We start from the raw sequence: 23,001 nt of genomic DNA, 5'->3' as shown, positions 1-23,001 counted from the left end.
TTAGCCTGGGTTTAATTAGTAGCAGTGGGTATAATTAGCCACAGTGGTAGGTTCGATACTCCAGTGTACCCCTCCCTCTCAAAACATATATATATATACTTTGGTAGATAATTTGCTATGCTGAATTGCCTCATAGGTGGAAGTGAGTGTGAGTAAACGGTGGTGATTGGTGCGCATTGCACAGGACTAGTGCTCTATACAGAAGGTATTCCTGTAGCCCTGCATCCCACAAGTTCTACTAATATCCAGTTCAACCTCTGCCCAGACCAGAAAGAATCAGATAAGAAGATGGGTGGATGGATGTAATTAACCTTAACATTATCCTTGGCTTGTTTAAAAAGAATCCACCTGTACACGTGGCCACTAATACCTTAATCCAACCTGTATTAGTTGAATATGAACACTGTCTGCATTTAGACAGTACAATCAGGCCCTGATCTAAAGTGGACACAAGTAGATGCTATCATTTCTATATATATGAAAAAAAACCTAAGTAAAACAAACTAAACAAACAACACATGCACATTTAGGAGCTTATAATTTGTTGTAAACATGTCATTGCTTACAGTGACTATAACTGTGTTGATTTCCTTTACAAAACAAACCAAACACATGTGGAGGAGGGGTTCAGGGTCCAATACCCTGAATGACCTAATTTAAGGACAGAGGAACATTTGGTTTCCTCCTCTTCAATCCCCTCAATTTCTGAGCTCTGGAAAAGCACAGCTCACTCATGTAGACCACAAATGAGTTTGTAATCAAAACATGGCTCACAACGTCTTTGAGGACTTCCTCGGCCTAAACAACCAGAATGAGAGAGATATGAGGCCACAGCCGGACGTCCTGTCCTATCCCACCCTAAACTTTAAGCTATCAGAGTGGGAGTGTAAGCATGGGACACCAGCCAACCCCAGCCAACCCCACCCCCTACCTCCAGCACCCCACCCCCCACCATATGGGCGTTCACTCTGGGTCCCAGGCGCAACAAAGCACAGTAATAATACGACTTGTATGTAGGCCCATGTGCTTTTCAGGAGACGCTGCTTGCTTCTACTGTAATTCAGGGACTGTAAAGTTTGAAGCTTTGAACGGGACAATAGCAGGATTCACAGAATAGCACTAATGGCTGTTCTTTAGCTATATTTTAACATATAAACTGATAATTCAATCTATGTTCTTATATTATCATCGTATAGAGACGTATATATTTTGATTTTTAAAAATCAGATACTAAAATGCACTAAATGTACTTTCGCAATAATGCTGTCGTTTCGCTAGCCTACACGCCCACGCCGCGCTCGACGTCATTCGCTGCGTGGCGTTGGGTGTTTTTGTTACCCACTCCTTTTCCGCCAAGCCCCGCCTTTCCTGCGCTCTGATTGGCTAATTCCCACTAACAACGCTCGATAGCAAACTTCTGGCAAAGAACATCGCGAGTTAGAGGATGCAGCTGACCAATCGAGGCGCAGTAAAGGCGGGATTTGTTTGAATACGGGTGTAAACTAAAAACGACCCAGACTACAGGGGGTGGGCGTGGATTTCACCGGCTTTCGCGCAGAAAGACACAATGAAGCGAGGGGCAATGTAGGATAGACACCACGTTGGGGGCACGGAGCACAATAAACGTCGCTGGTTTATTTTTTTACGTTTATTTTTGAACATTGATAGACTGATACACTACTATTTGCTCACCAGGATCGTGTTGTCGTACCGTTTTGTTATTTGAGCGGTTTAAGCGCTTAAAAGTAACCGAGAAGGGTGAGGAGGAAACGAGGCAGAGGCTGAAACGAGGGAGAACAACGTGATCTCGTTGCGTTTGAGGGTTTTTAGAATATAGTTAATAACTATATAAATACAAATAATACACGCGCATTATTTCAAACGCTCAAAAAACATGTCGATGTTCGCGTACTCGGACTATCTCGCCGCTGAATGTCTGGTGTCGATATCCAGTGGGCCGGTCCTCCACCGGCCGGCGGCGGCCACGCAGGCCCCTCCTCAGGGCCTTCCACACGGGGAACTGGAGGGGTCGAGCGAGGACAGGGAGGTCCGCGAAACGCTCAGGCTGGAGGGGTCCAGCATCGCCACGGTGGCCCAGGTCCTGACGGATCTACACGGCAAGCTGCGGCCCGTGTCGGCGTACTCCGAGAGCAGCAACTCGTCATGCGGGGAGAGCGGCTACACCACGCTGTCCGACTCGGCCACCCCCACCGCAACCCCAACCATGACCCCCTCAGCCACCCCTGTCCCGCAGCAGCAGCACATGTGGGGAGGAGGGGCGCCCAGGTCCCCCACCAAGCGCCACCCGTGCACCTTCGACGGCTGCGACAGGGTGTACGGCAAGTCCTCTCACCTGAAGGCGCACATCAGGACACACACAGGTAAAAAAAGGCTGGCTAACGGCCGCTAGCGATTTAGCTCTGGGTCCCACAACAAAAGGCAAAAGGCTGGAAATGCGCTCTGCAAGCTGGATATAACGTTACAGCGCTGTCGGCGTCCTGTTACCCACACTGTTAGGTTAGCTAGGTTAACTAACCAGCCAGGTGTCCGATTAGCTTAAAGTTATCTAATCAACCTAATTAAGTAACTAACTATTCCAGCTTTTTTAGTTTTTGGAGGATTTAGTCACGATAAGACAAAACACACGGTCGGTTTTATTACTAGCTACCTACCTTTCTGTATGTGTCTGTCATTACATTGATAGTAGGTCAAGTAATAAATTACCCAGATAGCAAAAGTAACGTAGTGTTCAAGCTACATTTTCTTTCCATCTCTAATGCATCTAATGCACTGAAACAACGTTAATTCAGCATTTTATGAAACTTTACTTTACATTAAAAATGTAGCTATATCTTGTTTGTATTTTATTATAGTCTGTACAGACATTTCAATAATAATAATAATATTAATAATAATAACTCATTTCACCTTTAATGTAAGTGTAGTGTATTAAAACTACATTTAAATGAATGTTGATTCAATGTCAGAATGCCAATGAGCCACTACGTTAAACAAAGTTAAAAAGTGTTTTTGTTTTAAGGTTGTTTTTCCCTTATACTTAAAACATGTAACGTCAGTTAGCTAATTAAACAAATATTAACGTTACCTAGCAAATGTAATTATTTTATTTGATTAGCTTATCTAGGTTAGCTAATTTAACCAAAATTATGTAACTTAACCTAACGTTTATTCAATGTCTCTTGCCATCGGGGTTGGTAAAACTAGCTGTGTCAACTAACTTACTTAACTAACCTTGTTACCCAGATGGCTAGCAAAAGTAGTTAATTCAACCTTGATTAATCAATCTTATGTTTTTTTTTATATATATATTTATGTATAATGAGAAATAAATAAAATGAACGTCTATTCAATGTTCTTTGCAAGCTATCAGGGTATATAATAGTCCTTGTTTATTAGCTTCACTAGCTAGGTTAACTAGGTTAGCTTAGCTTAGTAACCCTAGTTAGCTGCTAGCTATGGGTGACTGTAGTGCCACTACCTTAAACTGTTCTTTAAAACGGAGGAAATTATTCATTATTTAATAATAAATAACTAATTTTAATCAACTTAACAAACCCATTAATTCGATATATTATCCCGTGTGTCCGTTAGGAGCTCTGACAGGAAAATCGGCCTTTTTTCAGCATGAGGTTACCTAAAACTTCACTTTGTTTGTTGACTCTTGTTGTCAAGGGCTCTTCACACCTCTCTCACACTCTCACTGTCACATTCCCGCCGAAATAAAACCGTATTTTATAAAGTTAAAGCTCGACTTTAGTCATAAAATCGCTAATAGGAATAAAAGAAGCGGAGGTTCTGAGACTGAGACAGCGGAGACTGAGCGAGGTTCCCGAACAAAGACATTTATGAACAAAGGGGAGAAGTAGGAGTGAGTGAGGGAGAGCGGGCGGGAGCGAGAACCGAAATTGTGACTGGCGGCTAAATTTGCATATGAGACACACAGCAGACCGAGGGGTGGTGCTGCTCAGACTGGAGCCCCAGCACATGCTCTTCACTAAATCTAATTTAACACTTCTTCATAAACTTATTACATATATTATAATTTTAATTTTATGTACAGTGGTCTAGTTGCAAAGGTGTGAAATTATACTTATCACTAGTATAGATACTAGTGTTTAAAAACCTTCTGTAGAAGTTAAAGTATCAACTCTTTAAGTAAAGGTGTAAAAGTACTGAATTCAAAACTGCTTAAAGTATAAAAGTATAAATAATGTAAGGGGAAAATGCACATGTTCTCTCCAAAGTGACAAAAGTATTCAACCATATTACTCTGTAGGTAAAGTATAGATACTAGGCTTTAAAATACTGTAGAAAAAATAAAATACTGTTAAAATTCTGTAGAAGTTGAAGTATCAACTCAAGCTTTTTACTTTAAAATATGAAAGTAAAAGTAATATAAGTAGGGGGATGCTTAAGTCAAAAGCACATGTTTTCTAAAACAAAATCCATGTAGAATTCCTTTTGAACTTTATTATAACTTAATCCAGTGTAAATACAGTGACCTAGTTGCAAAGGTGTGAAAAGTATTCACCTTCATTACACTGTAGCTAGAAGTGTAGATATTAGGGTTTATAAATCTGTAGAAGTTGAAGCATCAATTCAAGCTTTTTCAAGCTTACTCTTTAAGTTAAATTCTAAAAGTACTGGTTTTAAAACTGCTTAAGGTAACGTAAAGGGGTAAAAATGCCATTGAGGACAAAAGCTTAGGTCTCTCCACAGGGTCCTATAGTGCACTACTATTTTAATTTTTTTTACCAGAAGAGCAAACTACAGGAATCTTATGAATATAAATATGTTTAAGATTATTGTAAAAAATATGCTATGTAGAAGTTCCATAAAATGCTACTGTAGATCAAAAACAAAAAGATATGTAATTGGTTAATGATTGCTTACCTAGAAAAAAACATATCTGTTCATCCCGAGTGTGATCCAAGTGTTTTAAACCTCATCGTGTTTTCTATGTGTTGCAGGTGAGCGGCCGTTTCCCTGCACCTGGTCTGGCTGTGAGAAGAAATTTGCCCGTTCTGATGAGCTTGCCCGCCACCTCCGCACCCACACGGGCGAGAAGCGCTTCCAGTGCCCCCTCTGCGACAAACGCTTCATGCGCAGTGACCACCTGATCAAGCACGCCCGCCGCCATCCTGACTTTCACCCCTCCATGATCGGTCGCAAGGGCTCGGCTCAAGGATCAGCCATATCATCCATGGTTCTGGGTGAGTCTCAGTGAGCCGTGGCCGTCGCATCTCCTCAAGCTCAATTCTTCCGGACCTTGGCTGGACCCTTCGCCCTAAAAGCTACGACCTACGACCACTTTTTTGTCCTTTTTTTTTTTTTCTTTCACCATCTGGAAGGTAATTCACAAAATAGCAGTTCTCAGCTGTAGGTCATTCCAGTTTTGGGCTGAACTTATCCAGCTGACTGAGAGACCCTGTTCTGTGAAATACTCCCCTACTGTTAGATCAGATGCAGTCATCCTCTCTCTAATGGGCCGAAACGGGTTTGGGAGAAGCTCTTTGCCTCATCTTCTAGACCACCCAGCAGTGATGTTCACTTTCTCCTCAAATAATGACAACCGCCTGCCTCAACACATTCCTCCTTGACTGTAGAAACTCAAGCATGATTGAAGGGTGTTAGATCAGTTCTTTGCTTCAGGTGTAGAGGATAACTCAGCTTAGCTCTTCGTTGAGCTGTACAAGAGTTGATGGGCCTTTCTTGACAAAAGCACAACATGTATGATCCTCCTTGAAAACGATGAAGCTGTTCCCAGTCAAGCCAACAAGATGGCCGCCCAAATTGCAGCACAATCCTCACTGTTGCTGACTGAGCTGCATCACTTCTCGTGTGTGTTTGAAATTCATGAAAGAAAATGAAAGAAAAAAATTATTTATGGACTTATTTATGATGTTTGGCCACTGTTCAATGGACACTGTTTAATTTTTGCTGTGTCATTCCAGGTCTTAGCAGACTTCTTGCACACCACACTGTCTTCTTCACTACACCTGTTATGTCCATAAACAATCGGTAGCAGAGTTGGCGTTTAGCCGCCATTCACTGGTGCTCAGATTCACTCCTCATGCAGTCGTTCATATCACAGCAATGGGACTGAATTATGGAACTGTGCAACCAAAAGAAAAAAAGGTTGGGTAATACTTACTCTGTATTATAGTCAATAATAATATACACTGAAACTTGCATCAGCTTTCAAATTTTGTGTATTCTCATGATTGGTTTACATTTAAGTAAAATGCTGAGCTTTAAAAGCCCAGCTATGTACATGTATTTTCTCTCTCTTTGTATTATTGATGGGATAGTTTTAATTCCCATCTTTGCTTAAGGTGGATAAAGAAAATAATGGAAAGTTTGGAAGCTTAGAAATGTTTAATTCAGGTAAAAGAAGTATAGCCTGTAAAGTGTGGGGAAACATCATGGGTTATTTTATTTTTTATTTTTTTTGTGCTATTTTCAGTCTTTAATATTATAAAAAGTTATTGTTTTTATTTGCAGTTGCTGATATTGACAGTTTAGTTGTATCAGTGCTGTCATGCGTTTTGGAGCATTTCTATTGGTTCATTCATCATGACATGTTAACATCATGTTTTTGCGCGACTGCAAAAAAAAAAAAAAATACTGTATATTCCAGTAGGGTTGACACTGAAGTTCCATGAAAATTGGTTCAAAGTGTTTTTAGCTTATTTGCATATCGATTTGTCTTTTTTTTTTTTTTTTTTTTTCTCCCCCCTCATCCTTGAAAAATCCTCACCTTTAGACATGAAGCATCATGTCTGAATGTGTTGCAAATGGCTTGCGTCAGTGTATGCGCATTTGGCTGAGTGTGTTGAGTGTGTGTGTGTATATATAATTATATATATAAACTAGAAAAGGCAAAGTTCGTGAACGAACTTTAAGTTGGCTTGGAAAAGAGCGCTAATAACGTTGAAAAGTTAAAATGGTTGTTAAGCTGTTTCTGTCTGAAGAGTGTGAAGAGTCGTTGCTATGCTGTTAACTTTTGGCTAAAAGCTAAATACCAAAAACGCTGTAATCTAAAAACGTTTGGTTAAACGCTTAAATCTAAAAACATTTGGTTAAACGCTGAAATCTAAAAACCTTTGGTTAATTGCTTACATCTAGAAATGTTTGGTAAAATGCTGAAATCTAAAAACTTTTGCTTAAACACTGAAATCTTAAAACGTTTGTTTAACAGCTGAAATCTAAAAACTTTTGGTTAAACGCTGAAATCTTAAAACGTTTGTTTTTATGTTGAAATCTAGAAACTTTTGGTTAAATGCTGAAATCTAAAAACTTTTGGTTAAATGTTGAAATCTAAAAACTTTTGGTTAAGTGCTGAAATCTAAAACTTTTGGTTACATGCTGAAATCTAAAAACTTTCCAGGTGGTTGCTAAGGTTTTGCTATAGTATCTGGGGTGGTTGCTGAGGTGTTGCTAGGTGGTTGCTAAGGTGTTGCTATGGTATCCAGGGTGGTTGCTAAGGTGTTGCTAGGTGGTTGCTAAGGTGTTGCTATGGTATCCAGGGTGGTTGCTAAGGTGTTGCTAGGTGGTTGCTAAGGTGTTGCTATGGTATCCGGGTGGTTGCTAAGGTGTTGCTAGGTGGTTGCTAAGGTGTTGCTAGGTGGTTGCTAAGGTGTTGCTATGGTATCCGGGGAGGTTGCTAAGGTGTTGCTAAGTGGTTGCTAGGCAGTTGCTATCATTCCTTAAGTGGTTGCTAGGCAGTTGCTAACGTTTTCCACGTGGTTGCTAGGCCGTTGCTATCATTTCTAAAGTGGTTGCTAATTGGTTGTTAGGCAGTTGCTAACGTATTCCATGTGGTTACTAAGTGGTTGCTAGGCAGTTGCTGTCATTTCTAAAGTGGTTGCTAAGCTGTTGCTAGGCAGTTGCTAACGTTTTCCAGGTGGTTGCTAAGGTGTTGCTAACTGGTTGCTAGGCAGTTGCTGTCATTTCTAAAGTGGTTGCTAAGTGATTGCTAGGCAGTTGCCAACGTTTTCCAGGTGGTTGCTAAGGTGTTGCTAACTGGTTGTGGTGTGGGTTGTAGAGTGTGTGTGGTGTTGGGTGTGTGTGGTGTTGAGCGTGTGTGGTGTGGGGCGTGTGTGGTGTGTGGAGTGCGTGGTGTGGTGTGGCTAAGGTGTTGCTAACTGGTTGTGGTGTGGGCTGTAGAGTGTGTGTGGTGTGGAGTGTGTTGAGTGTGGAGTTTGTGGGGTGTGTAGAGTGTGTGGTGTGGGGTGTATGTGGGGTGTGCTGTGGAGTGTGGGGTGTGTCAGGTGTGGAGTGTGTGTGGTGTGGGGTAGGTGTGGTGTGAACTGTGTATGGTATGTGTGGGGTGGAGTATGTATGGTGTGGGGTGTATGTGGTGTGGAGTGTGTGGTGTGGTGTATGTGTGGTGGAGTGTGGGGTGTGTGTCAGGTGTGGAGTGTGTGTGGTGTGGGGTATGTGTGGTGTGAACTGTGTGTGGTATGTGTGGGGTGGAGTGTGTATGGTGTGGGGTATGTGAGCTGTGGAGTGTGTGCGTGGTATGGAGAGTGTGGGGTATGTGTGGTGTGGGGTGTGAAGTGTGTGTGGGGTGGAGTGTGTATGGTGTGGGGTATGTGAGCTGTGGAGTGTGTGTGTGGTATGGAGAGTGTGGGGTATGTGTGGTGTGAAGTGTGTGGTATGTGTGGGGTGGAGTGTGTGTGGTGTGGGGTATGTTAGCTGAGGAGTGTGTGTGTGGTATGGAGAGTGTGGGGTATGTGTGGTGTGAAGTGTGTGGTATGTGTGGGGTGGAGTGTGTGTGGTGTGGGGTATGTTAGCTGAGGAGTGTGTGTGTGGTATGGAGTGTGTGGGGTGTGGGGTATGTGTGGTGTGGAGTGTGTGCGGTGTGGGGTATATGAGCTGTGTGTGGAGTGTGTGTGTGGTTTAAAGTGTGTGTGGTGTGGGGTATGTGTGGTGTGGAGTGTGTGGTGTGAAGTGTGTGTGGTATGTGTGGGGTGGAGTGTGTGGTGTGGGGTATGTGAGCTGTGGAGTGTGTGTGTGGTTTAAAGTGTGTGTGGTGTGGGGTATGAAGTGTGTGGGGTGGAGTGTGTGTGGTGTGTGCTATGTGAGCTGTGGAGTGTGTGTGGTTTAAAGTGTGTGTGGTGTGGGGTTTGTGTGGTTTGAAGTGTGTGTGATGTGGAGTGCGTGGTGTGGTGTGGCTAAGGTGTTGCTAACTGGTTGTGGTGTGGGCTGTAGAGTGTGTGTGGTGTGGAGTGTGTTGAGTGTGGAGTTTGTGGGGTGTGTAGAGTGTGTGGTGTGGGGTGTATGTGGGGTGTGCTGTGGAGTGTGGGGTGTGTCAGGTGTGGAGTGTGTGTGGTGTGGGGTAGGTGTGGTGTGAACTGTGTATGGTATGTGTGGGGTGGAGTATGTATGGTGTGGGGTGTATGTGGTGTGGAGTGTGTGGTGTGGTGTATGTGTGGTGGAGTGTGGGGTGTGTGTCAGGTGTGGAGTGTGTGTGGTGTGGGGTATGTGTGGTGTGAACTGTGTGTGGTATGTGTGGGGTGGAGTGTGTATGGTGTGGGGTATGTGAGCTGTGGAGTGTGTGCGTGGTATGGAGAGTGTGGGGTATGTGTGGTGTGGGGTGTGAAGTGTGTGTGGGGTGGAGTGTGTATGGTGTGGGGTATGTGAGCTGTGGAGTGTGTGTGTGGTATGGAGAGTGTGGGGTATGTGTGGTGTGAAGTGTGTGGTATGTGTGGGGTGGAGTGTGTGTGGTGTGGGGTATGTTAGCTGAGGAGTGTGTGTGTGGTATGGAGAGTGTGGGGTATGTGTGGTGTGAAGTGTGTGGTATGTGTGGGGTGGAGTGTGTGTAGTGTGGGGTATGTTAGCTGAGGAGTGTGTGTGTGGTATGGAGTGTGTGGGGTGTGGGGTATGTGTGGTGTGGAGTGTGTGCGGTGTGGGGTATATGAGCTGTGTGTGGAGTGTGTGTGTGGTTTAAAGTGTGTGTGGTGTGGGGTATGTGTGGTGTGGAGTGTGTGGTGTGAAGTGTGTGTGGTATGTGTGGGGTGGAGTGTGTGGTGTGGGGTATGTGAGCTGTGGAGTGTGTGTGTGGTTTAAAGTGTGTGTGGTGTGGGGTATGAAGTGTGTGGGGTGGAGTGTGTGTGGTGTGGGCTATGTGAGCTGTGGAGTGTGTGTGGTTTAAAGTGTGTGTGGTGTGGGGTTTGTGTGGTTTGAAGTGTGTGTGATGTGGAGTTTGTGTGGTGTGGAGTGTGTGTGGTGTGGGGTATGTGTGGTTTGAAGTGTGTGGGGTGTGGAGTATGTGGTTGGAAGTGTGTGGTGTGGGGTTTGTGTGGTTTGAAGTGTGTGGTGTGGAGTTTGTGTGGTGTGGAGTGTGTGTGGTGTGGGGTATGTGTGGTTTGAAGTGTGAGTGGTGTGGGGTATGTGAGCTGTGGAGTGTGTGTGTGGTATGGAGTGTGTGGGGTGTGGGGTATGTGTGCTATGAAGTGTGTGCGGTGTGGGGTATATGAGCTGTGGAGTGTTTGTGTGGTATGGAGTGTGTGGGGTGTGGGGTATGTGTGGTGTGGAGTGTGTGCGGTGTGGGGTATGTGAGCTGTGGAGTGTGTGTGTGTTTTAAAGTGTGTGTAGTGTGGGGTATGAATTGTGTGTGGTGTGGAGTGTGTGTGGTGTGGGCTATGTGAGCTGTGGAGTGTGTGTGGTTTAAAGTGTGTGTGGTGTGGAGTGTGTGTGGTGTGGGGTATGTGTGGTTTGAAGTGTGTGTGGTGTGGGGTATGTGTGGTTTGAAGTGAGTGTGGTGTGGGGTATGTGTGGTTTGAAGTGAGTGTGGTGTGGGGTATGTGTGGTTTGAAGTGTGTGTGGTGTGGGGTTTGTGTGGTTTGAAGTGTGTGTGGTGTGGGGTTTGTGTGGTGTTGAGTGTGTGTGGTGTGGGGTATGTGTGGTTTGAAGTGTGTGTGGTGTGGGGTATGTGAGCTGTGGAGTGTGTGTGTGGTATGGAGTGTGTGGGGTGTGGGGTATATGTGCTGTGGAGTGTGTGTGTGGTATGGAGTGTGTGGGGTGTGGGGTATGTGTGGTGTGGAGTGTGTGTGGTGTGGGGTATATGAGCTGTGGAGTTTGTGTGTGGTTTAAAGTGTATGTGGTGTGGGGTATGTGTGGTGTGGAGTGTGTGGTGTGGGGTGTGAAGTGTGTGGTATGTGTGGGGTGGAGTGTGTGGTGTGGGGTATGTGAGCTGTGGAGTGTGTGTGGTTTAAAGAGTGTGTGGTGTGGGGTTTGTGTGGTGTGGAGTGTGTGTGGTGTGGGGTATGTGTGGATTGAAGTGTGTGTGGTGTGGGGTATGTGTGGTTTGAAGTGTGTGTGGTGTGGGGTTTGAAGTGTGTGTGGTGTGGGGTTTGTGTGGTGTGGAGTATGTGTGGTGTGGGGTATGTGTGGTTTGAAGTGTGGTTTAAAGTGTGTGTGGGGTGGAGTGTGTGTGGTGTGGGGTATGTGTGGTGTGGAGTGTGTGGGGTGGAGTGTGTTTGGTGTGTGGTATGTGTGGTTTGAAGTGTGTGGTGTGGTGTATGTGTGGTGTGTGCGTGTGTGTGGTGTGTGCTGTGTGTGTAGTGTTGTATTGGTTCTGGTGTGGGTTGTGTTCAGCAGTATCTTCTCCATACAGATACAGTACTGAGGAGCAGGGCAGAGAGGGGGGCCGTGCGCAGGATCGGCTGGCGTGTGTGAGATGGCCAACATTCCGCCCATTCATTCCTATGGGGAAAGTTCGTACGATAATTTTACGAAAACCGTAAATCGTATCGGTGAGATCAGCATATCGTCTGAAACGTCTCAGCAAGTTCTGTATGTCTTGTGAATTTCGTGGTTCTAGCTCAAAAATTGTGACTTTTAGAGCCGTTTGAAAAAAGTGTGAATGGAAGTCTATGGGAAAAAATCTGACTTTGGCGGACCACCGATCGGACCCTGGTGGTCCGATCACTTAGAAAAGCACAAGCACACCCCGCGGCAATAGGTTCTATCATCTTGTGAAGTTTCGTGGTTCTGGCTTGAAAACTGTAGGAGGAGAAACTGTTTATAAAATTTACCGAGAATAATAATAATAATAAGATTTCGAAGAACAATAAGTTGGCTTTTCCAAGCCAACTTAATAATCTAAAGCTTCTACAGTAGAGTTGCTATATAAATTACTTGGAGTGATGCCTGTTGGGTTATAGACCTTATATTAGGGGCTAAGAGCTTTGCTCTAATGGATAGGCTAGTGCTGCTTGCTTGCTTGTTTGTTTGATTGTGTGTGTGTATGTATGTACGTAGCGGAGAGACTGGGCAACTGGTTTCTCTTTCTCCAAACTGTCCCCCAAGTGGACCCCTCACATCTATCTCAGCGAACAATATTACACATCAGGAATCTCGGAAAGCCTTAAATACTATCCGACTTCTTTTGCACCGTTGTTTACCATTTTACTTTTTCTACAGATGTTTGCCGATATTTTTTCTTTTTTTTTCTCCCGTCTCCCTTTTCCTAAACTAAAGAAAATACACATATGCAATATTGCACTTTTCTTATAGGTGTTGATGATTATGGTATTTGTCTGCTAGTGTGATGGGCAACACTGTATAAAATAAAACAAAAAAAGTACTTCTCAAAGAAAGAACACTGTGGAATGGGGAGACCTTTCACAATAAACCCAAATACTTTAGTCTCGCTATGCACTTTTCTTAAGTTCTTGGACAAGTGCGAGAAACGATGACGATGACAAACAACAACAAAAAAAGAATGGACTTGATTTGTTTGAGAATTATTCATTTCATTTATTATATCTATCTATCTATATCTCTCTCTCTTTTTTTTATCACATACCAGCCAGTTGAACTAATTCCAGGTACAGAAGCTTTGCCTTTCAAACAGGCCTTCATGTCTCCATATCTGTATACGGGTTACCAGCCAGTCTTTTGATCTTTTGTCTTTTTCTCCGAAACTCAAGTAAAAACCGATAATAAAATACCAATGTTTGTTTGTAGCTCACACACACTAGTAGTATCTGTATCTGTTCTCAGATTGCAGATTCACAAGACTGACTAACTCAGTTTCAATACAAGCAATACAAGCTATACTGCTATTCTGCTACAGGTGCCTGCTGGCAGTCATCTGAAGAGCAGTGGCGTATACAACTTTTAAACAGACAAGATAAACTGTGTTTTATTGGGGGGTTTCGTAGTTGTTCAACATAAATGACAACCACAAGCTGTTTAACTGGATTTTCACTTTTCACTTTTTCTCAGAAAAGCGGCATTATCGCTTTTCTCAGCTCAGAAATCAAATCTCACTTGTTAATCAAAATAACATCTATTTGTACCGCCTCACAGATGTTAATGTGGGTTTTTTTCTGCTTCATTAAGTTCTGTTCTCTTCAGAACCATACAAGACCCTCGGTTGGAGTTGTCTTTGGATCTGTTGTACTGCTCTTGGCAGACACGGTTAGCCATCAATGAGCGCACTGTGTTGGAGGCCGCCGCTGGCCTTGTATCTGTTTCTGAACAAGTCGAGAGTGCTATACCGTTGCGTCACTCAAGTTCCACTTTTACAAAGCCTCCTTTTTCGCCGTGGCATCAACCCTGCAGTTAATATCCCTCCTACGTCCCACTGATCCACCAGACGCTCATCCAGTAAATGCCACCACAGAAACCACTGATTGCTGTTTTCCCGTCTTCCCTTTTGTATATGCCTTGAATTCCTTATTTTCCTTATTTTTTTTTATATATATATTTTTAAAGCACCACTACTTGTGCTAATTTAGTGTTATGATAGAGAAAAAAAAGGAATATTTCTCACAGAAATGCTAGCGTGCTAGTGTTGCTAATACTTAACAGATGCCAGTAGGGGCTAGTAAGTTAGCATTATGCAAACAGAGAATCATGCTAACTGGTTTGAAGGAATATTCGCTAGCCACTCTCTCAGCATGTCTGAGTGAAATGTTTTTTGTTTTTCTTTAATACTGAACTGTAGTGGCCTGTGAAGAATAATGAGCAGTTCCCTTTTTAGATAGCTTAGAAGTTTAAATTATGGCATATAGCTTGACTGTAAGGTTAGTGAGGACAGCTAGCTAGCTAGCTTGCTAGCTTGTACTGTAGGTTTGTTTTCAGGGGCTATAAGAATAGGGGGATGGGGTGGGGTGGGATTAAAGTGCTGCATCATTAATGGTGCCAGAGATCTCTTGCGTCTGTAAATCAACCCAGTATGAATTATGTGTGTCTGGATTTCATTATTTGAGCAAAAATGAGCAAGAGTGGAACGTAACATTTGTTAGCCTTTAAATGCTGCCTTCTTGATTTGGTATCTGTACAATCTTGGTCTTGTAAAGCCCACAGCTTTTTTTTATACACATAAAATTTTAATATGCTTATTCCCCTTGTGAACATTCTTGTTCAGGCCAGTTGTCACACTAATACGATGTCGGTCAGGACCATGTTCACGTCTCTTGCCTACTACACGGTCTTGTGATGAACATTGGTGGCGTAAAGGGAGCACGTTGGAACATGAGCATTGATGATGCATCTCCTCAGGTGTCTAAACTGAATGCTGAAAACCTCCATTCTTCATATGCAGCACCGATGTTTTTTTTTTTGTTTTTTTTTTATTTGTCAGTTTCATTTTGTATTATTCTGCTGATTTAATTTATTACATGCTATTATTTGTGTGTGATTTTTAAGTATTTTTTCCATAGCTTATTCTGAGGTATGAATCTTTACTAATACATGGGTTAATTGTTTGCCTCAAACCACAGAAAACTGCCAGTGCTTTTTAAATAATAAATAAAATGATTATGATGGTTTGGATATTTGTGTTTCTGGTCTTTGGGGGAAGTGGATGTGACACTTGAGTTTTAGCACAAAGTTAATTAAGTAAAATTTAATTGCAAATAGGTTAAATCTGTTTTAAGTCCTAAAAATGATGGTCATTAACAATATTATTGTGATTTTAAGGTCATGTAATGCGACTAAATAATAATACACTAGCATAGTAATGCCATTGTACATTTAACTAATTGCAAAAAAAGATATGTATAAAAACATTAATAAAAACTGCTTAGAACATTTAAATAATTATAAATTGTACCATAAAATATAATTATTAAAATCCTTCAGAGATGTCTTCGTAATAAATTCATAATATTTAAGCTAATTACTTCTTATTCTGAACTATTCTGACTTTACAAGTTCCCAAATATCTAGAACTCAGCAATTGCTGTATTTACTACAGTTGTTTAATTGTTGAAATGTTCAGTTCAATTCAGTTCAGTTCATTAATATGGTTGAGTTGATAGTAAGAGACAGAAGGAGGCCATTAGCTTTGTTTAAATTACATTTCTTGATTTATAGTATTCCAGTGTGATGTATTCAAAGAAAATATCCATCCACATGAGTATTAAACAGAATTTTGACAATCATAACAATTTAAAAGAAAGCCCAAGAGCCACCACCAGCAATAAATTAGGCCATCAGTGTATGCAGTGGTGTAATTGTCCCGCTTAGAGTTCATCTGCATGTCCTCTGTTCAAAGTGGATGTAGGACCTGCGTCGCCACGGTTACGCTTTTTGTGAGCGAGATCGCGGTCCCAGTCAGTGGCTTTACTTTCATCATCCCAGATCGTGGAGGTCTCTGTGTCGCTGAAGTAGCCTGGTTCTCCTGTGTAGTGAGTCGGGTACAGGAGGAGAGGCTCCACTGAGTACGCTAGCAGGTTCCTCTGCTCAAAGTGAACCATGTACTCTTCCCTACAAACACATAGAGAGAATAGGTAATCAAAGGTTTCTGAATATTTTTGGTTGAATTAAACTAGGCTTAATCCCTGTCTGGAAAACAGACATCCAAAGTTGCAAAAATTAATTTCAGGGACTATATATATATATATAGTATATAGTCACATTAACTCACCTCAACATGCCTTCCGCATTCATTTATTCCCCCGTGGGCAATACTAAAATCACTATTACAAGACTTTCATAGTTCATACTTTTTACAGACATGGATATACTTTAGAGTACCGTAGTCAGAAGGGAAATGAGTTTTGATGGGAGCCATGATGCTCCTGAATGCATCCCGTTCAAAACAATGTTTACAACCTGTAGAGTAACCTAATCTCCAGTCATGATCAGTACAGTGATGGCAGTGCCTGGAGATTAGGCGATGCTACGGGTAGTAAACAGAGTTTTTTAATAAGCTTCTTAAAGTTTTTAATGAGGTGTGGAGCTACTAGATCCACGATAACAATGTGAAAAAAACTGCAGAAGAGTGGAGGTGGGCTATACAACAAAGATTAGTACTTTTCATGTTTTACTACATTAAAAGTCTATTTTACACCAGAGTTGTCCTTTAACCAGACTAAAAAAAAAGCCCTAGAATCTTGGCATAGAATAATAAAATAATAAGCATAAAAATAATAACATGGTACATGTTAGCGGCATACTGTAAACTTCATGCACTTTTGTGTTTATCAGAAGCAAAAAAGATGTGATGTTAAACTGTATGCCAACTGTAATGTAAAATTGGCCAATTCCAAAACCCCAAACTGTTACATAACAGTCTTTAATCAATTATATTTCCACTCTAAGAAATGTACATACACATGTGACCCTTATACACATTGAAGGTATATTTGATTACTAAGTTATCAAAAAAAATATATCTAATTTAAATTTACATAGAAATAACAATGAATGAAGATGAGGCATTGCATACTTAGGGTGCTTGTTAAACATGGCGGGCAGGAATTCATCCACCGGCAGCATTTTACTCAGAGGCTGAGCATCCAGCAGCTTCTTCGCTCCCTCCAGGGACAGAGCATAACCCAGAGTCCAGTAAGAGTAATCAGGGTGAATCAGGTTCTTTACTCCCTTCACCCAACGCTCAGGACTCTTCACCTGCAGTCGCTTACGGCCCACATATCTAACACAGAGAGAGGAGGAAAAAGCTTTAGCTTAGTATAGTTTTAGCACATTTAGTAGCATAAAATCTTTATAGGCAAATCTGTTCTATTATTTTATTATGTACTACTTTGCGTATTGATGCACACATTGTGAACACGTTAATGCTACTAAATAAAATCCTACACTATAGTTCACTTAGTGCAGACAGCAAATCTCTACTAACATTAAGTCCCAGCTGAGGTGTGCATGCTTAGCATCCTCCATGATGGTGTTCAGGCGGGTTTTGAAGTTCAATTCGAACCGGACATCATCCTCGAGCACCAGCACCTGCTTTTGCTGCTTTCTGACAACCTGAGGGAGACAATGCACTCACCTGTTTATACAGCTCTGGTACAGTTTCTCTGTTTTTGCTATTTATAGGTACATGTTTGAACAAAATGAATTTTTTTCCCAACCCAGACGGGACCCTTTAACCAACACCTAAAGTGACACAAAATGTTAGTGTGCAACATCAGTAATTACACACCTCTTTCCAGATGTTGAAATGGCTGAGGAAGCAGCCGATCTCTCCTCTGGTCAGCACCCGGTCTGAGTAGGGGTCTTTATAGCCAGGCAGCATCTCAATGCCTAAAGTCTGGAGCTGAGAGGAGTTCAGAGCCCTGAGGAAGAATGAAACATTGTTAAAATAAAGAGAAAAGAAACTATACTGAAGAAGAAAAAAGCAAATATCTTTCACATTTCAAGTTACAGTATCGTACTTGCCATCCACTGCATCCGTCAGGGTGACCTCAATGCCCAGCACCTCCAATGTGCTCAGCATGCGCTGTCTGCGGTCCTCACGCCGCCTCAGGTTAATTAAATAGACCTAAAAGAAGAAAGAGAAACAACCCAGAGGGTTGTTGAACCTAATTGCAGAAGAGTTGAATTCAAAGCAGGTACACCCAAGAAGAAAGGAAAAAAAAAGTCATTTTTTAAACTAAAACATTCTCCACTAAAACATCCATCACCACAAAACTACATTACTCCAACACCCCCCTTCCGATTTTCAACTACAATACTCCGACAGCACATCAATTTTTCTATAATTCAATAAAAAGGTTTTTTTTATTCCTCTCCAAAGTTGCCAATTTTTCCACATGGTGTTGGTGTCATGAACAGGAATAAGGTCTAGTCTTGATTCCTGCTCACGAAACCAGCCTATAAGGTTCCATTCCAAAAGCAATGTATTGTAAGTTCAAGTAAGAAATTAAGTAAATAACTAATATGACCAATGGTGCGAATATTAGAGCACAGGAGATAGATAGATAGATAGATAGATAGATAGATAGATAGATAGATAGATAGATAGATAGATAGATAGATAGATAGATAGATAGATAGATAGATAGATAGATAGATAGATAGATAGATAGATAGATAGATAGATAGATAGATAGATAGATAGATAGATAGATAGATAGATAGTAGCAGTTATACATAGTACAAAGACATAGAAGAAATATATATTACATATACCTCATCAAAGGTCATTCTGTCTTTTCTTTTTGGGCGGAGGGTCAGATAGCGTGAGGGCTGCATGGGAAACTCAACTGAAGGGGAATATAGAATAAATTAGTACAATAAAGGTGAATGTTCTTTTTTCTTTAGCAAATAAGTAAACTCCTATTAGTTATTAGTGTTAATTGGAATATTGAGAACCCCACTCACCCATTGCCTCTGTGAGCGAGTGGGCAAAGCTCTCTGCCTCCTCCTTCAGAGTCTGCTGAGCTCTCAGTGGAACGGGCAGGAAGCCGTAGTCCTCTCTGTTACTCACAAACATCTGCACTCCTACAAGTGGTTTTCAATTTGGTAAAATCAAAGTAACATCATTTTTAAGTGATCTCTTATTTTTTTTCCCAGAGCTGTATATGTGCATTTATTTTTTGATGTTGCAAAACATACATCTAATGCATTTTTTAATGTTTTACTTTTCTGTCACATTAGGCAATAAGTTAATTTACTGTAAGGTCAATGGATGTCAGAGATACTGAGCAGTGTGCTTCATGATTCAGTGTACAGAATAAAAACGATGAAAAAGGTTATTGGATAATGAAACGCTGACCTGCCTGTCGTGCCGAGAAGGAGAAGACCATGATGTCGTCCAGGACCAAGGGGTAGTTGTGATGCGGAGGGTAGAAGGTCAGGGCTTTGCTGGCACTTCGCCGCAGATCCAGCAGCATGGTGGAGTGAATCATTGGGACAGCGTGGCACCCGATGCGCTTACGGTTCCGAATGGGAATGTACTCTTCCGTCCTTTTATAATATCCCTGTGAAAAAAGAAGCATATGATGAGTTATGGGTTTTATTTAGAAAATTATTTGACAGTTTGAGTCTTTTTTGACTGTAAAAGACCTTTGAGAAAATGAGCAGACTCTGTAGTGGTGGTGCACTGTTCTACTGTGCAGCAAAACCTGTACAAATATAAACTTTATGATCATATTTAGGTAGCTGTAGCTGAAACAGAAGGTCTCAGTCATGTTGAACGTACCTGTGTGGTCATGCCGCACCAGAAGTTGGAGTAAAGTGTTCTAGACTGCAGCATGGGGGCCACCAGTGTGCGATTCTCACCCATCAGCTGCATCAGCACTGCTGGGTTAGTGAGCAGGTTATCACTATCTGCAAACTTAAGACATCAGATTAACAAGATGTTAAATAAGCACTAAACCCCAATAACTCAGCTCAAATTTGAATAAGGGTGAAAAAATGGGAGGGGTAGTTTGGGAGGGGTACTGGGTGATGTATGGGTTTAGAGGCGGGGCAGCAGGAGGGAGAGCTGATTGGCTGAGCTGCAGCAGCAGTGTGCCTCTGACAGCGGTGACAGGGGTTTATTGGTATTATTGATTAACTGATCTGCCTATTGTAATGATGTGCCTGCATACCAAAGTACACGGAAACATCATCCACACCTATAGCACAGTTGAACCTAAGAGGGAGCTACAGAGGCAGAAATTACCACAATAAATGTGTTTTTTTTTAGGGTTAGGGAGGACTGGTATGTTTTATTCCATCAAAGGAACACATTTCAGCTATTAATGGAAAAAAATATAGCTTAGGGTGTAGTGGCTCTTTAAACAGACTTTATAGTGTGAAAAAGTTCTTATTGCATCGACAATAAGCATATCGAGTATATATCATCAGTACCTAAAGAACATTGACCCATCTGTACATTTTATTCCACTGCTGATGCATTTTATTTGTGTGTCAGAATATGATAAATATTCTGAGTGAAATCTCAAAATGTAATTCCATGTGCATTCCAAATCCACATTCAGAGCATCTCACAAGGATGTAGTCAGCCCACTGAGCCCGGGCTGATCGCAGAGCCGCCTGTCTCATCTTCATCACATGAATAAATCTGGATTCTGGCCAGTGTTTGGGACCCTGCTCGTCCTCATAGGAGCTAAAGAGGAAAAATAAAAGCACAGCTGAACTACAGGTACAGACATAAGTGAAAAAAGTGCTTGTTAGAAGGCTGCTGCTCTGTATAATTTGTAGTTATACACAAACAGTTATGACAGAAAAATGATAACATACTGTTTTGTCTTTCAGTTGCAATGTTCGTCAGATTTTTTAATGTTAAAAAACAATAACTTATTTCCTTGATGCTCAAATTTAAAATTAGCAACATTTGTACTTTTCTACAAAATAACTGAAACATATAGAGTGATATATCACTGTTCACATCTAGGGGCTGAGACAGTCTGGACAGTTACCTCCTCTCGTCCTCTGTAGTCCTGAACCGTACAGAGTGGTACAGCCCCTCCACTCCCGACAGCCACTCCTGCAGCATGGCTGTGGTGTTATCACTGCTGTGATCTGCAGCAACCCTGCAACACAGCCAAGAACACAACTGCTGAAAGAAAAGCAAAACGATTACGTATTTTAAACAATTCATAGGAGGTTAATAGATGCTTTACTGTTGCTTTACTGTTGCAATGGATCTGCAGCTAGGTAGTTGCTTGGTTGCTGTGGCATTCATAAGCGTCATGGCTAGGTGGTTGCTTAGCAACCACTCGGGATACCCTGGCAATCACCAAGCAACTCCACTCCATCAACCACTTATCAACATCACAGCAACACCTAGCAACAGCAAATTAGTAACCACATTGCAAATCTACATAAACTACTTAGCAACACCATAACAGCCACCTGGTGCACCATAGCAACTAATATCTGCTTTTTCTTGCAAAATAATATACATTTGCTTCATACAAAGACAAATGTGGTTTGTTCTAAGATCTAGCATCCCTCTCTCTCTCACACACACACACACACACACACAGAAAGATCTCTCTGCATTCTTTCACTGAAGTGTGAGCACTCTTTCGGCCTCTCTGTGTGTACTTTTCTAGCGGTGCATATTTCAGACTTGGGTGCGGACTCTGACTTAGGACTTGCCCTCAAATAGAGCACCCCTATATGAGAGGATCTGCACCTATACAGTAATACAGCTCTGGATAAAAATAAGAGACCACTTCAGTTTCTGAAGATGCAGAGCTTTCAGACCTCAAATAATGCAAAGAATAACCCTGTTTTTTAATCACAGTTTTCATGCATCTTGGGATCATGTTCTCCTCCACCAGTCTTACACACTGCTTTTGGATAACTTCATGCCACTCCTGGTGCAAGAAATCAATGGCATCAGACATCTATAAAGTAGTATGCCTCTAAAAGCTCCCTCACTGAAAGTTACCACAGTCAATAATCATTGAGAATGTTCGCGCTGTTTGATGACCACAACTCACTTGTTTGTTTGATGTTATGTAATTTTGGCCTGGAACCTAATTAGCATATTTTTTAAATAAAGATTTATACATACATTTTGGTGGAGGGATACATTAGGGTGTGATGCTCCAAATATTACCTTTACTCTATTTTACCATTATAGAATTGCATAAAACGAAAAAAGACTTAAGAAGACACACAGTAATGGGGGTTCAGTGGTGGATTGTGGATTAAAATAAATAAATTATCTGTATATATTTATGTTGCAGTCATGCACCACTATAAAGAAACCTAAGTCTGTTAGATTTTGTACAATTACTGTTTTTAATCTTTCCAAACCACACACTGAAGTCAAACACACTGAATTACTTATTTATTCTTAATTTGAAATGACTTTTTTAATTTTAAAACTATAACCTAAGGAATATGGAAACTCAATTTTAAATTTTAAATAAAAATCTTCTTTGTGCATTTTTCTATTTATTCTGCTGTATTAACATAAACAGTATAACTGTCCCTTAGATATATAAGTTCATTAATTAAAAAAAAAAAAAAAGAACTCACCAGACAGCAATTCGGTCCTTTGGATAGTCCAAGCGTTCGATGCAGCCCAGGTAGAAGGGAAGACTGTGTTCAGAATTGCGAGCCAGAATTGCAATCATGACTTTTGGCTTGAGCAGCGCCGACTCGGGCCGAACCGGCTCCAGGTCAATGAGAGCGCTTAAAGATCCAAACCTTGTCATTAGTGCTGCAAAAAAAAGCTGAACAGACACACTTAGAGGCAGCATGGCCACAACAGTGTTCTCCCAGTGTCCTGCACCAGTGGGAGAAAGAATGTGGTGGTCAATGTGTGGCTGAGTGGTCTGTGTGGATCCAGAACGGTACTGACCAGGGAGGGAATCTGAGCTGAGCTGCTCATTTCCAAAGGACACTCTGATAATTCCTAAAAAGATAGATAACAACCTGTCTATTTGTATTTTACATGTCTTTACATGTATACATTTATCACTTTAACTTATGTTCAATGCTCATCCATTAAAACTGTGAAAACACATTTAAGTCACTATACCTTATTAAAGAAGGTGTTGATCTTAACCCAACCTGATTGTGCCATCTCTACCAATTGGCAAAGGCACATAAATAAAAAAAAAATAAAATCCATTGATTAGTATAGGGTAAACAATACGGTAAACATCACAAGCTAATGTGGTAAACATGAACTACTGTGCTAATCACAAGCTAATGTGGTAAACATTAACTACCGTGCTAATCACAAGCTAATGTGGTAAACATCACCTACTGTAGTAAATATTGACTACTGTGCTAAGCTAATGT

At 41.5% G+C, this 23,001-nt stretch overlaps 2 protein-coding genes across 2 annotated transcripts; one reads left to right on the top strand and one right to left on the bottom strand.

The window, feature by feature from the left end:
• Positions 1-1,252: 1,252 nt before the first annotated feature.
• zgc:153115 (uncharacterized protein LOC768186 homolog) lies at positions 1,253-6,300 on the top strand. Its single transcript, XM_049481871.1, has 2 exons — positions 1,253-2,381; positions 4,992-6,300. Exons 1-2 carry the CDS (start codon positions 1,895-1,897, stop codon positions 5,246-5,248), a joined length of 744 nt encoding a protein of 247 aa, XP_049337828.1. The 5' UTR covers positions 1,253-1,894; the 3' UTR covers positions 5,249-6,300.
• An 8,928-nt stretch (positions 6,301-15,228) lies between these two features.
• Positions 15,229-22,780, bottom strand: colgalt2a (collagen beta(1-O)galactosyltransferase 2a). The gene is made up of 13 exons (XM_007250743.4): positions 22,736-22,780; positions 22,231-22,652; positions 20,655-20,768; positions 20,224-20,341; positions 19,430-19,564; positions 19,004-19,208; positions 18,610-18,729; positions 18,418-18,491; positions 17,661-17,767; positions 17,429-17,561; positions 17,126-17,253; positions 16,715-16,921; positions 15,229-15,750 (listed from the first exon to the last, which is right to left on the bottom strand). Exons 1-13 carry the CDS (start codon positions 22,778-22,780, stop codon positions 15,507-15,509), a joined length of 2,052 nt encoding a protein of 683 aa, XP_007250805.4. The 3' UTR covers positions 15,229-15,506.
• Between the last annotated feature and the right edge of the window lie 221 nt (positions 22,781-23,001).

This window comes from Astyanax mexicanus, chromosome 8, assembly GCF_023375975.1.
Source record: "Astyanax mexicanus isolate ESR-SI-001 chromosome 8, AstMex3_surface, whole genome shotgun sequence".
In the NCBI taxonomy this organism is placed as follows: domain Eukaryota; kingdom Metazoa; phylum Chordata; class Actinopteri; order Characiformes; family Acestrorhamphidae; genus Astyanax; species Astyanax mexicanus.
Note: the sequence above shows the minus strand (reverse complement) of the source record. Positions and strands in the feature narration are given on the sequence as shown.

Coding starts and splice junctions, on each gene's coding strand:
- zgc:153115 (XM_049481871.1), top strand. CDS start 1,895: ATGTCGATGTTCGCGTACTCGGACTATCTCGCCGCTGAATGTCTGGTG. Junction 2,382..4,991: donor GCACATCAGGACACACACAG/GTAAAAAAAGGC, acceptor TATGTGTTGCAG/GTGAGCGGCCGTTTCCCTGC.
- colgalt2a (XM_007250743.4), bottom strand. CDS start 22,780: ATGGCACAATCAGGTTGGGTTAAGATCAACACCTTCTTTAATAAG. Junction 22,653..22,735: donor TCAACACCTTCTTTAATAAG/GTATAGTGACTT, acceptor ATACATGTAAAG/ACATGTAAAATACAAATAGA. Junction 17,768..18,417: donor ACAGAATGACCTTTGATGAG/GTATATGTAATA, acceptor TTCTTCTTTTAG/GTCTATTTAATTAACCTGAG.